General features: G+C 47.6%; 1 protein-coding gene across 1 annotated transcript in view; it reads left to right on the top strand.

The window, feature by feature from the left end:
- SFMBT1 (Scm like with four mbt domains 1) overlaps positions 1-13,886 on the top strand; it is a 130,442-nt gene that overhangs the window by 56,321 nt on the left and 60,235 nt on the right. Inside the window, exon 2 of the mRNA XM_062201083.1 lies at positions 13,111-13,269. Coding sequence (XP_062057067.1) covers positions 13,242-13,269 — 28 coding nt within the window. The 5' untranslated portion in view covers positions 13,111-13,241. The remainder of the gene's footprint in view (positions 1-13,110; positions 13,270-13,886) is intronic.

Raw genomic sequence — 13,886 nt, 5'->3', positions numbered from 1 at the left:
TCTTCCCTCCCTTTAGTCCCTCTCCTTTTTTTTATTTTTTATTTTTATTTTGACAGAGTTAGACAGTGAGAGAGAGACAGATAGAAAGGTCTTCCCTCTGCTGGTTCACTCCCCAAATGGCCGCCATGGCCGGAGCTGCGCCAGTTTGAAGCCAGGAGCCAGGTGCTTCCTCCTGGTCTCCCATGCGGGTGCAGGGCACAAGCACTTGGGCTATCCTCCACTGCCTTCCCGGGCCACAGCAGAGAGCTGGACTGGAAGAGGAGCAACCAGGACTAGAACTGGTGCCCATATGGGATGCCAGCGCCGCAGGTGGAGGATTAACCAAGTGAGCCATGGCGCCGGCCCCCATCCTTTAGTCCCTCTCCTTTCTAAACTCCTCTCTTGACAGGCATTTCATGAAGGTGGCTCTTTGGAGTGTGATTGCGCAGCAGTCTGAATTTGACATGTTTTAGATTTGGGGAATCCAGCAGAGATGCCCACGTCCCACTGCAGTGTCTATGCTTGATGTCCAGCTCTGGTTCCTCACTGGTTTTTCGCTGATGCAGATCCTGGGAGTCAGCAGGTGATGACTCAAGGAATTGAGCTCTTGCCACTTGGGAGACCTGGATTGTTCTCAGCTCCTGGCTCTGGCCCCTGCCCCACCCAGCCAGGCTCCAGGTCTTGTGGGCTTTTGGGGAGTGAGCCATTAGATGGGAACTTTCTCTGTCTTTTTTTTTTTTTTTTCCTGTCAAATAAGTTAAAGGAAAATTAAGGGTTAGATAGTATACTGGTATTTGAATGCCCTATTGGTTTAAAGAAATTTTTAAAATTTATTTATTTGAGAGACAGACCAAGAACTTCTTTTACTTGTTTCACTCCCTAAATGCATGCAATGGCCAGGGCTAGATTGGGTTGAAGCCAGAAGCTGGGAACTCAGTCATGGTCTCCTGTGTAGGTGGCAAGGACTCAATTACTTGGGCCAGCACCTTGCTGCCTCCCAGGGTATGCGTGTGCAAGAATCTGGAAGTAGAAGCTGCAGGGGAGCTAGGCACGCTGTTGTAGCACACAGCCTCTCAACTACCATGCTAACCACCCACCCCATGGTTTTTTTTTTGAAGAGTTTAAATGCAACAATTAAATATCAACCTTGCCCTTCCCCTCCCCCACCCATTCCTAAAGAAGCAATTAGCCTTTGGAATATTTGTCAGAATGCTTTTCAGTTAATACTGGAAATTTCTCTCCTCTGAGACATTAATGAACAACTGTTTGCCTCAAGCCTACCTTTTGTGTTGTGAATTTTAAATGAGGTTTTAAGTTCTTGTCAACTTGTTTTGATAACTTCCAGCACCTATCTGTTTCAATTACAGTTTTCTCCAATACTTAAAGAAATTTTGTATTTTTATAAAAGCAATCTTTTTTTAATGAAACATGAAAATTAGTAGGGATAGTTTTATGGAAAAGGTGTTTCTTATAAAACATGAAAACTTGATCATTTGCCTTGGAAGCATAATCAGTATTATTAAGGATTGGAATTTTATAGATGATTTTGTGCTAGGCAGTAGAAGGTATAATTGGTAAGTGCTAATCTGAGAAAATTGGCAGCCTTTACGGTGTTGTGTCCAAGCTTGCTACAGTGGTAATCCAATGATAGGTGAAGGATGAGGAGTCCTTTCATATATAGAGATGTAACCAAAAATCCTTACATATTTAATAAGGCCCTTCTAGTTTTCAGAGGATGTTTTTTTACACATATAATGTTAGTACATGTGGGCATTAAAATCCATAACAGCAGATGTGGTTGAGTTCCAATACCTGTATACGCGTATCCTGCTGAGCTCCGGAATAGCAGGTAAATAGACTGGTGTTCTGCCAGTTAGGGGTTTAGTTCTGTGTTTTCCTAATGAATTAGCACAATTATGGTGTTTTTTTCCTCTTAATGTCTGTTTAACTTTCTGCACTGAATTGTTTTTGTACATTTTACTCATGTGCAGTACATCTCTGGAAATAACTAGGGGTTTATTCCTTTTCTGGGAAGCCTTATTTTAAAAGCTGTTGGATAGTTTATTTTTTATTTTTATTTTTATTTATTTATTTTTTTGACAGGCAAAGTGGACAGTGAGAGAGAGACAGAGAGAAAGGTCTTCCTTTTGCCGTTGGTTCACCCTCCAATGGCCGCCGCGGTAGGCACGCTGCGGCCGGCGCACCGCGCTGATCCGATGGCAGGAGCCAGGTGCTTCTCCTGGTCTCCCATGGGGTGCAGGGCCCAAGCACTTGGGCCATCCTCCACTGCACTCCCTGGCCACAGCAGAGAGCTGGCCTGGAAGAGGGGCAACCGGGTACAGGATCGGTGCCTCAACCGGGACTAGAACCCAGTGTGTCGGCGCCGCAAGGTGGAGGATTAGCCTAGTGAGCTGCGGCGCCAGCTGGATAGTTTAGTTTTACATAACTTAGGCTTTTTCTAAATAACATATTCTTTTTTTAAAAAAAAATCTATTCATTTTATTTGCAAGAGTTATACAGAGAGAGAAGGAGAGGCAGAGAAAGGGAGAAGGGAAAGGGGTCTTCCATCTGCTGGTTCACTCCCCAATTGGCCATAATGCCTGGAGCTGCACCTATCCGGAGCCAGGAGCCAGGAGCCTCCTCCGGTCTCCCACGTGGGTACAGGGCCCCAAGCACTTGGGCCATCCTATACTACTTTCCCAGGCCATAGCAGAGAGCTGGATTGGAAGTAGAGCATCCAGGACTCAAACTTGTGCTCATATGGGATGCCAGTGCTGCAGGCCAGGGCTTTAGCCCACTGTACCACGGCGCCAGCCCCAAATAACATATTCTTGTTCTTTGTGCCACCATCATTAAATGCTGAGCATGTTCTTGCAGAGGGTAAGCAGGGGTAAGCCTACCAGACGTTCTCAGAATTCATAACTGATAATCTGCTTTTTGGCCTTGAGTTCTTTTTTAAAAAATTCCAATGTATTAATTGTATAACACGTGTGTCTGTAGTTCAGGAATCTTTAGAATCTAACACAAAGCTTTTATATATTATTTTTAAAAGGATGGTATACAAGTCTGTGGCCAGGTTTCATCACTTACTTATTTAAATTTTTCTGTATTTGAGAAGCAGAGAGACAGAGACAGAAACAGGTAGACATGGCCGGCGCCGCAGCTCACTAGGCTAATCCTCCGCCTTGTGGCGCTGGCACACTGGGTTCTAGTCCCGGTCGAGGCACCGATCCTGTCCCGGTTGCCCCTCTTCCAGGCCAACTCTCTGCTGTGGCCAGGGAGTGCAGTGGAGGATGGCCCAAGTGCTTGGGCCCTGCGCCCCAGGGGAGACCAGGATAAGCACCTGGCTCCTGCCATCGGATCAGCGCGGTGCGCCGGCCACAGCGTGCCTACCGTGGCGGCCATTGGAGGGTGAACCAACGGCAAAAGGAAGACCTTTCTCTCTGTCTCTCTCTCTCTCACTGTCCACTCTGCCTGTCAAAAATTAAAAAAAAAAGAAAAAAAAAAAAGAAAAGAAACAGGTAGACAGATCTTACATCCACACACAGATGCCTACAACAGTCAGGGCTGGGCCAGGCCAAAGCCAGGAGTCCAGAACCTCCATCAGGATCTTTCTGTGGGTGGCAGGGACCCAAATACTTAAGCTGTCACCTGCTGCTTCCCGGGGTGCTTATCAGCAGGAAGCTGGAATTGGGAGCAGAGCTGAGGTTCCAACCAGGTGCTAGGAAATGGGCTGCAGGTGCCCCAGGAGGTGTTTCTACCTCTGCTGGCCAGATGCCCGCTCTGTAAAGCTGCTTTTTTTTTTTTTTTTTTTAAGATTTATTTATTTACTTGAAAGTCAGAGTTACACAGAGAGAGGAGAGGCAGAGAGAGAGAGAGAGAGGTCTTCCATCCAATGGTTCACTCCCCAATTGGCCGCAATGGCCGGAGCTGCGCTGATTAGAAGCCAGGAGCCAGGAGCTTCTTTTGGGTCTCCCATGTGGGTGCAGGGGCCCAAGGACTTGGGCCATCTTCTGCTGCTTTCTCGGGCCATAGCAGAGAGCTAGACAGGAAGTGGGGCAGCCGGTTCTCGAACCTGCACCCATATGGGATACTGGCGCTTCAGGCCAGGGCGTTAACCCACTGTGCCACAGTGCCGGCCCCTGTGAAGCTTTTAAAGGGCTTAATATAAGAGCACAGAGCAGCCAGACTCCCAAACATCCTGCTGTATAATCTCTGTCTCCAAAGGTGAAGACCTTGAGGAAGAAGAGTGGGAGTCTAGTGAATGCTTGGACAGAAGGCAGCCTCCCCAGGGGCTCAGATGTCGATCACAGCTGGCCCTTAGCTGTCTTCTCCAGGCTTCCAGCGTGAGACAGAGCCTCTTTCTCCCTTGGGCAAAGACTTTGTTTTTGTGCTTTATTGCTGATTCTAAGGTTATCACACGGATTCTTTGTCAGTCTTTTGCTGTTCTCTTAGCCCCATCTTACTCCATTCCACTAAAGAATTAGTAAGAAGTGTTCTTTTACTTAAGAAATATATAAATAAAGTGTACTGTGTAACTTTACCATGAGAGGTTAAAAGGATACCCGCTAAGGGGAGTAAAAAAGGCATCTCCATTTCTTATGGGTTGGGAATAATCTTTGAAACAGTGAACATCATTCTAGTAAGAGGCTTGTTAAAGGAATAATAGCTATTATTCTTTTGTAGAATAAAAATTTATTTATTTATTTAAAAGGCAGAATTACTGAGAGGGAGGGAGAGGGAAAGAAAGAGCCCTTCCATCCATTGGTTCATTCCCCAGATGGCAGTAATGGGCAGAAGTCAGGAGCTTCATTCAGGTCTGCCAGGGCCCAAGTGCTTCAGTCTTCCACTGTTCTCCCAGGAGCATCAGCAGGAAGCTGGATTGGAAGTGGAGCAGCTGGGACTAGGACTGGTGCTCATGTGGGATGCCGGCTTTACAGGTGGTGGCTTTACCGGCTGCACCACAGCACCGGCTCCAGCTAATACTCTTGAGGGTTTACTGTACTGTGAGCCTGCACAAGTATTAATTAATGGAATAATTGAGGTAGCTTTATGAGATAATTTCTGTTGTTAACATTTCCATTTTACAGATGATGACAGTGAGGCTTAAATTGATTTACTAATTCCCCAAGGGCCCACACAGCAAGCAGTCTGAGTCCTTGGAATAATTAGATTTTTTTTTTTTTAACAAAAATATTTTTTAAAAGATTTACTTATTTAAAAGAGTGATGGGGACAGATAGAGAGCAAAAGATCTGTGCACTGGTTCACTCCCCAAATGGCCATAGTGGCAAGAGCTGTGCCAGGCTGAAGCCAGGAACCTGGAACTCCATCCAGGTCTCCCAAAGGGGTATAGGGAACCCAAGTACTTGGGCCGTCTCCTGCTTTCCCAGACACATTAGCAGGGAGCTGGATCAGAAGTAAACTCAAACCAGTGCCCGTGCGGTGCCGGTATTATAGACTGCAGCTTAACCCACAGGCAACGACGCTGGCCCTGACAATTAAGTAGTTTTCTTGGCCCCATCAGGTCTTTTGAGTCTGTCTGTTTGTGATCAGTTTGTCAATCTAGATCTAAGAACCGCCAACATGTTTGGTGGCCTTTATTTCAAGTTTCTGCTTTTTTCTGCCCAGAGCTGAGCCTTCCCAGGAATGTCAGGGTCCTGTTGGGTCTCTCTTAGCCCTCTGAATCATTCAGGGCGCTATTCACAGGCTTCCTGTGGCCTAGTGTAAATTTGACCCCCTGTGGGAGAATCTGGGGCCTGTCCACCAGATATCAAAATCAGCATCTGGGGCTGGCGCTGTGGCACGGTGGGTTAAAGCACCGGTCTGCAGTGCCGGCATCCCATATGAGCACCAGTTTGAGCTGCTCCACCTCCAATCCAGCTCTCTGCCATGGCCTGGGAAAGCAGTAGAGGATGACTCAAGTCCTTGGGCCCCCGGACCCTTGTGGGAGACCTAGAGAAAGCTCATGGCTCCTGGCTTCAGATCAGCGCAGCTTCAGCTGTTGCGGCCAACTGGGGAGTGGACCAGCGGATGGAAGGCCTCTCTCTCTCTCTCTCTCTCTCTCTGCCTGCCTCTCCTTCTCTTGCTGTGTAACTCTGACTTTCAAGTAAATAAATCTTAAAAAAAACAAATCAGCATCTGATCCAATCTTAATCATGGTAACCGGAGAGGTTACCTCATGTGGGCTTGGTGTCCATGTCCTTGGTCACCCACTTGGAAGTAGCACTCCCTGGCCACCTTCCTTGTGCAGCTGTATTCCATTCAACAGAATCTGTTCCTTCTTTTACCTGTGCTGAGGTATGAGATGTACAAGGGCAAGGTTTTCGCACGTGTTCACCCAGAATGTGCCCTGTCAGTGTATATCCACTAGCTGAGGAAGGACTCCAGGGCAGTTCATAGTCCCACCACTGTTGGTTCTCGGAGCTCCTCTCAGAAAGCAGGCAGTAGTAGCTGTTACGATCATAGTTTTTGGCCCTCCTCGCAGCTGGACATGTTCATGTTGGGATTTTAACTGATGGACTGCAGGAAGGGGTGTGGCACCTGCAGGTCTGGCCCAGCGGAGCCTCCCATGAGCAACCTGTCTGCATTGCGTGACTTGAGGAGCCTGTGTTGAATGAGGCGAGTCTCTTGGTTTCCAGGAGAGTTGCCCACTCATCAGGAACAACTATTTGGACTTTAGCTAAGTGAGAAATAAATATCTATTAAACTGTTGAAATTTAGAACTTATCTGTTACAGCATAGCAATAACTTAATTAAGACAAACTAATAAATGCCAAGTTATTTCCTTCCTCATTTTGTTGTATATCCTATTGGTGTCTCCTCTTTTTTTGTTATTGGCTGTTTTAAAAAAGATTATTTGGGGCCGGTGCCATGGCGCAGTAGGTTAATCCTTTGCCTGCAGTGCGGGCATCCCCTATGGGTGCCGGTTCAAGTCCTGGCCACTCCACTTCTGATCCAGCTCTCTGCTATGGCCTGGGAAAGCAGTAGAAGATAGCCCAAGTTCTTGGGCCCCTGCACCTGCATGGGAGACCTGGAAGAAGCTCCTGGCTCCTGGCTTTGGATTGGTGCAGCTCTGGCTGTTGTGGCCACCTGGGGAGTGAACCAACAGAAGAAAGACCTTTCCCTCTGTCTCTCCCTCTCACTGCCTGTAACTCTACCTCTCAAATAAATAAAATATTTTTTAAAAGATTATTCAAAAAGCAGAGTTACAGAGAGAAGATAGAGACAGAGGTCTGCTTTTCTAGGCACACTAACAGGAAGCTGGATTGAAAGTAGAGCTGCTAGGACTCTAACCGGTGTCCACATGGAATGCTGGCTTTGTGTATGGTGGCTTAACCTGCTGTGCCACGATGCTGGCACTTCTGTAGGTCACAAAAATAAGAGCAGGAATCAGATCAGTTAGTTCATAAGAACTGATTTCAGTAAATAACTATCAAGTTCTGGCCACCACAAGAGGCACTGTAACCCTAAAATCAATGATAAAATAAGCAAAGATAGTAAGACAGTTGAATATGAATAGGAAGAAATGAAATGGAAGGAAATGATGGAAAAGTGAATTAAATTTCCAAATGCTAAGCCTCTGGTTAGTTTGTTGTTTCTTCCCGACACTGCAGGCTGGCACTAAGGCGAGAACGCGAACAGCCACTCCACAGCAGCACACTTCCGCAGTTTGTTCCTCACGATCCTGTTAGGATGGTGAACTGATTGTCATTGGCTAAAATCTCAGTGATGGAGTAAGATAGAAAAAAATGCCACAGTCTTAGCTTTTGGCTATGTAAGACCTGCATTTCTCCCCCATTGTGTCTTTTGGGTTTGAAGCTTTATTTATTTTTTTTATTTTAAAGATTTATTTATTTATTTGAAAGTCAGAGTTACATAGAGAGAGAAGGAGAAGCAGAGGCAGAGAGAGACAGAGAGAAGTCTTCCGTCCACTGGTTCACTCCCCAGTTGGCTGCAACGGCTGGAGCTATGCCAATCTGAAGCCAGGAGCGAGGAGCTTCCTCTAGGTCTTCCACACGGATCCAGGGGCCCAAGGACTTGGGCCATCTTCCACTGCTTTCCCAGGCCATAGCAGAGAGCTGGAATCGAGGTGGAGCTTGAACCGGTGCCCATATGGGATGTCGGCACTGCAGGCAGCGGCTTTACCCACTATACCATAGCGTCAGCCCCTTATTTTCAGCTTATTTGAGAGGCAGAGGGAGAGTGAGGGAGGAAGAGTTGAGAAATCCTCCCATCTACAGATGTCCACAGTGGCCAGGAACAGGCCACTCAGGTCTACCACATGGGTGGCAGGGATCCAGGCACCTGAGTCTGCCCTGCCCCCTCCCAGGGTCTGCATTAGCACAAAGCTGGCGTTAGGAACCGGAGTCAGGTGTTCAGCCTGAGTACTCCAAGACGGGAGGTGGGCACCTGTCGTTGTTTGTACTGTGTCGTTGCCTGCAGAACACTGCAGTATGCTTGTCCTGAGTTTGTGAATATAAGGAGTAGATGACATCTTCAAAGTCTGGTGAGCCAACGGATACTAATTTAGCATTGGCTTTGTTCCATGAAACTCATACTTAAGTGTCAAGACTTTATATACAGGGATGAGTCACTAAATTAGCACATGGGAACTTGAACTTGTCTACATGACATAACAGTTAACATTAACTCAGGGTGTACCTCATAGCTAGCTCCATGTTAAGTGCTCTCCGTGGATCATTTTACCTAATCCTCACAGCGGTCCTGTGAGTTAGATGAGGTAGGTACAAAGTGTGGTCTCCCTTTTACAAATGACGCAGTTGGCACAGATTCATTTGTCATGAGTCACACAGTCAACTGAACGAAGGGCATAGGTTTTAAGAAATTCACGTGAATAACGTCCCTCGCTCAGCAGTAGAGATAGTGTTCTCACGTGCTTTTCATGGATCTACCTAAATCCTTAGTGGTGGTTGTAGACCACCTCATACCCATTTTATGGATGTATAGGTTGTCTCCAGTTTCTCACTGTTACGTGTAACATTGTGGCAAGCCTCATTGTTTATGCTGCCTTCCATGTTTATGGATTTTTTAAAAGATTTATTTTTATTTATTTATTTGAAAGGAATAATGAATGGGAGAGGAGGAGAGACAGAGATCTTTAACCTGCTGGCTCACTCCACAAATGCCTGCATTAGGCAGGCCTAGGCCAAGCCAAAGCCAGGGGCTTAGAATTCCATTTGATTTTCCCACAAGAGTGGCAGGGACCCATCATCTTCTGCCTCCCAGATACGTTATCAGGGAGCTGGATTGGAACAAAGCAGCCAGGATTTGAGACTGGATTCTGGTATGGGATGTGAACCATGTAAGCAGCAGCCTAGCATGCTGTGCACGGTGCCTGCCCCATGTGTGTGTGCTGTGTGAAACATTTGGGACCAGGCCTGCCCCATGTGTGTGCTGTGTGAAACACCCGAGACCAGGCCTGCCCACATGTGTGTGCTGTGTGAAACACCCGAGACCAGGCCTGCCCACATGTGTGTGCTGTGTGAAACACCCGAGACCAGGCCTGCCCACATGTGTGTGTGCTGTGTGAAACATTTGGGACCAGGCCTGCCCCATGTGTGTGCTGTGTGAAACACCCGAGACCAGGCCTGCCCCATGTGTGTGCTGTGTGAAACATTTGGAACCAATTTCCCATTCCAGCCATACTTCCACCTTCCTGGCCAACACTAGATATTTTCAGTTATAAAAATTTTTATCAATCTGAAAGGTGAATAGAATATTATATAGTTAAAAATTTTTTTGCCTCATCCACTAATAAGGTTGAACACATTTTATAATATTGCCTCTGATTTTTAAATGTGGCTTTATTACGTATTTTCCCCATTCTTTTTCTTTGATTTCTCTTGTTGAATTACAGGAGACTATACATGGAAGTTAACTCAATCTTTAAAAATGTTTTGAAAAATTTGAGAGGCATAGAGCAGAGACAAACAGAGATGAAGAGAGACAGAGGTCCTCTATGCACTTGTTCATTCCCCAGATGTCCACTGCCGCTGGTGCTGAAGCCAGGATTTGAGAACTCAGTCCCCGTCCCTGAGGTGCATTCTTGGTACCCAGTGACTTGCACCATCACCGTTGCTTCCCAGGATCTTCAAGAGTCAGGAGCCGGAGCCTGTGTGGAATATGAGTGTCTAAACCACTGGGATGAACACCCACTCCCTCATTCTCATTCTCTCTCTCTCTCTCTCTCGGATTTATTTATTTATTTGAAAGGCAGAATTACAGAGAGACAGAGGCAGAGAGAGAGAGGTCTTCCATCCAATGGTTCGCTCCCCAGTTGGGTGCAACGGCCGTAGCTGTGCCGATCTGAAGCCAGGAACTTCTTCCGAGTCTCCCACGTGGGTGCAGGGGCTCAAGCTCTTGGGCCATCTTCCACTGGTTTCCCAGGTTATAGCAGAGAGCTGGATCGGAAGAGGAGCAGTGGGGACTGGAACTGGCGCCCATATGGGATGCAGGCACTGCAGGCGGCGGTGGCTTTACCCGCTATGCCACAGTGCCGGCCTCAGGATGCTGATGCCCTTTCAAGGCATGCTTTAGAAGCTAAGGCAGCTTTGTGGTTGCTGTGGTTTGCAGACAGATGTGTCCCTGGAGCCTCCATGTGTTGGGATTTACTTCCCACTGTGAGGTACTAAGAGAATGGGAACTTAATCCACCTGTGACTGTTCAGCAGTCGGCCTTGGTGAAGTGACGGGATTAGATGAGGTCATTAGGGTGAAGCCTGCATGATTGAATCCTTGAGGCGTAAAAGCAATGAGAGACGCAGACACAGCTTCCTGCTTCCTATCTTGTCCAGCTCTGTGCAGCCAGGCTCTGCCGACAGGGAGGCCATCTTCGGGTGTGGCCCCTGGGCCTTGCACCTGCGGAACCATGGACTATAGGCAGCTACTTTTTTTTTTTTTGATTTAAAAGTGTTTATTAGAATCAAGGACCTCCAGCTGGAGTGGCATGGAGGGGCACTTCCAAGAGAGGAAAGAACCCAAAAAGCCTGTTGCATTCAGGTTTTTAAGTACACTTTCCAAAGACCAGGTTGGGGGGTGGGGCTTGACAATCAGGTTGGCATTCAGTTACCAGGCGAGGACAAAGACTATAAAAAGACCTCATTTACAATCCTCCATCCTGTCTGGCCTGCTAAGGGTGGGATAAGTAACTTATTTTCACAATAAGCTGTGAACTCAGGAGGAGCTCCCTTGCTATTCTCATGGCAGATTTGGAGATTCTCAACGGCCTGTTTGTTCTGGCTAAAGATAATGTTTTGGGGAGTGAAGCAAATATTTTACACCCCAAATTCCATTGGAATCCCCTGACTACCTGTTAACCCATCTGACTCCTCACATCCCCCCCTTAACATGAGTGGACCCTAACATCTCTTGGGGGGACTGGACGATGATCACCCTGCTGCTTTATGCTGAAAGGGGGTGTCTTTGGGAAGGGGGTTGCGACAGGGTTCTGGCAGGAGGTGGCTTCTCCAGGGCGAGGCAATGCCAGCTCGCGGAAACTGCTGCCATCGAGGGTTCATGTGCGTGGCCACCTAGAATTTTACTTTTTTGAGTCTGGAGAAAACTAATCTAACAAGCAGTTTAAACTCATAGGATATAAAGCTGAGGATAGAGTCATTATTGGAGGCCCTAAGAAAAGTGTCTAAATCATGAGCAAGAGTTTCCATTGCAACTGCTTTCTTTATAAAAGAGCCCGCAGCGGCTGGCACTGTGGCACAGTGGGCTGAGCCTGTGCCTGTGGCACTGGCATCCCATATGGGCACCGGTTCCTCTCCCTGATGCTCCTCTTCCAATCCAGCTCTCTGCTATAACCTGGGAAACCAGTGGAAGATGGTCCAGGAGCTTGAGCCCCTACCCATGTGGGAGGCCCCTACCATCCATGTGGGAGACCCGGAAGAAGCTCCTGGCTTCACATTGGCCCAGCTCCTGCAGTTGCAGCCATTTAGGGAGTGAGCCAGCAGATGGAAGACCTCTCTCTCTCCCTCTCTCCCTCTCCCTCTCCCTCCTCACTCCCCCCCCCCTTTCTCTCTCTGCCTCTCTCTGTAACTTAACTTTCAAACAAATAAATTTAAAAGATAAATAAAAAAGACCCTGCCTTGGGCATTTCATTGCAGTCAGAGCGGAGGGTTGTTGATGAGCGGCACTCAGATCCTTGTGAGAGGGCAGAGCTGCTTGTTCGCGCACAGGCTGCCACCCTCAACGCCGCACTGTTGAGACCTTCCTCACTTCTACGGGCTTCTGTGCTGTCACCCTTCTCTTTCTGATCTGTTAGGCACAAACACAGTGTCTGAAGAGTGTTTTATGTGTATGAAAGACAGAAAAAAACATACATCCATTCTGCAACATGGATGAACTCAAAACATGTTAAGTGAAAGATACCAGGCATAAAAGATCACAAGTTTTGTTGATTGCATTTATGTGAAAAATTCAGGAAAGGGGAAATCTCTGGAGACAGCAAGCAGATCAGTGGTGGACTGGGCCTGGGCTGGGACTGCCGCAGAGCAAGAGGCTTCTTTTCAAGGCTGTGGGAATATCCTAAAACCGGATTATCATGGTGGGGACACAACTCTCAATTCACTGACATTTGTTCAGTTGTAAACTTAAAATGGGAAATTTTGGTGTGGGATTTATACTCTAATAAAGCTGTTTTATAAAAAGAGCAAACGGGCTCAGAGCTTACCTGAAGGATTTCTCTGGAAATGTGGGCTGGTAAAGGTGATACACTTGGTTCTGTGTAATGTTCTAGATGAATGAAATGGAAAACTAGATAGAGTGGTGTCCTTTCCCTGACTCTTACTCATGGAGCAAGACAGAACTTTGAAAGCTCACCCCTGCCTCCCCTGGAAATCACGACGAATTGCACTTTCTGTGGTTGGAATTGGTAGTGCTAGGTCCAGTGGTGGGGTTTGCTGTGATCTTTAGATGTCTTAGAGTGCTCTCACTCACTCTGTCCACACACACACTTGCCATTAGGGGATGGTTGATTTTTGTCTCTGATCCCATCTACTCTGCAGAGTGGTTTTGTATTCCCTCTCAGCCCACTCAAGTGTGTCTCATGCACCAGCAGACACTTGGGCTTCAGGCTGCTCATGCGGGTTTGTTTGTTTTTTCAGCATTTGCACTTGGATCCTTGGCTGCCCATTGAACAGACACTCGAATCCGGCAAGTCGTCATCGTTCAGGTGGTTGCAGAACCGTGAGGCCTTTGCGTGGTACAGGGAGGAGACAGCCGGTGTGCTGAGGAGATGAACGGGGAGCAGCAACTTGATGCAGGTACTGGTTTCCCTGAGCAGAGGACTGACTCCTGCAGCTCACCTGTGTTCGGCTGTCTCATTGGCCTCTCCCCCACTAACCTGGGGGCTTGTGAACAGCATCTCCTGCACCTGGCAGAGAACCTGATCTTAGGGACTGTTGGTTGATAAGTGTTTGCTGAAAAATATAAGCAACTTTTATTTCTTTTTTAAAATAGTGCTTTGATGCTCATTTTCTGTTTTGCAATAATTATGGGGGGCCAGCGCTGTGGCGCAGAGGGTTAATGCCCTGGCCTGAAGCACCGGGCATCCCATATGGGCGCGATTTCAACACCTAGCTGCCCCGTTTCTGATCCAGCTCTCTGCTATGGCCTGGGAAAGCAGTGGAAGATGGCCCAAGTCCATGGGCCCCTGCACCCATGTGGGAGACCCAGAAGAAGCTCCTGGCTCTTGGCTTCAGATCAGCAAGCTCCAACCGTTACAGCCAATTGGGGAGTGAACCAGTGGATGGAAGACTCTGACCCTCTCCCCCTCTTCCCCTCTCTCCCTCCCTCCCTCTTTCTCTCCTCCTCTCCCTCTCTCCCCCTCCCCCTCCTCTCTCTCCTCCCCTCCCCTCTCTGTGTAACTCTTTCAAATAAA

This window comes from Lepus europaeus, chromosome 9 (genome assembly GCF_033115175.1).
Source record: "Lepus europaeus isolate LE1 chromosome 9, mLepTim1.pri, whole genome shotgun sequence".
NCBI classification, from domain to species: Eukaryota; Metazoa; Chordata; class Mammalia; order Lagomorpha; family Leporidae; genus Lepus; species Lepus europaeus.
The sequence above is the reverse complement of the archived record's forward strand: the minus strand, read 5'-3'. Positions and strand labels throughout refer to the sequence as shown.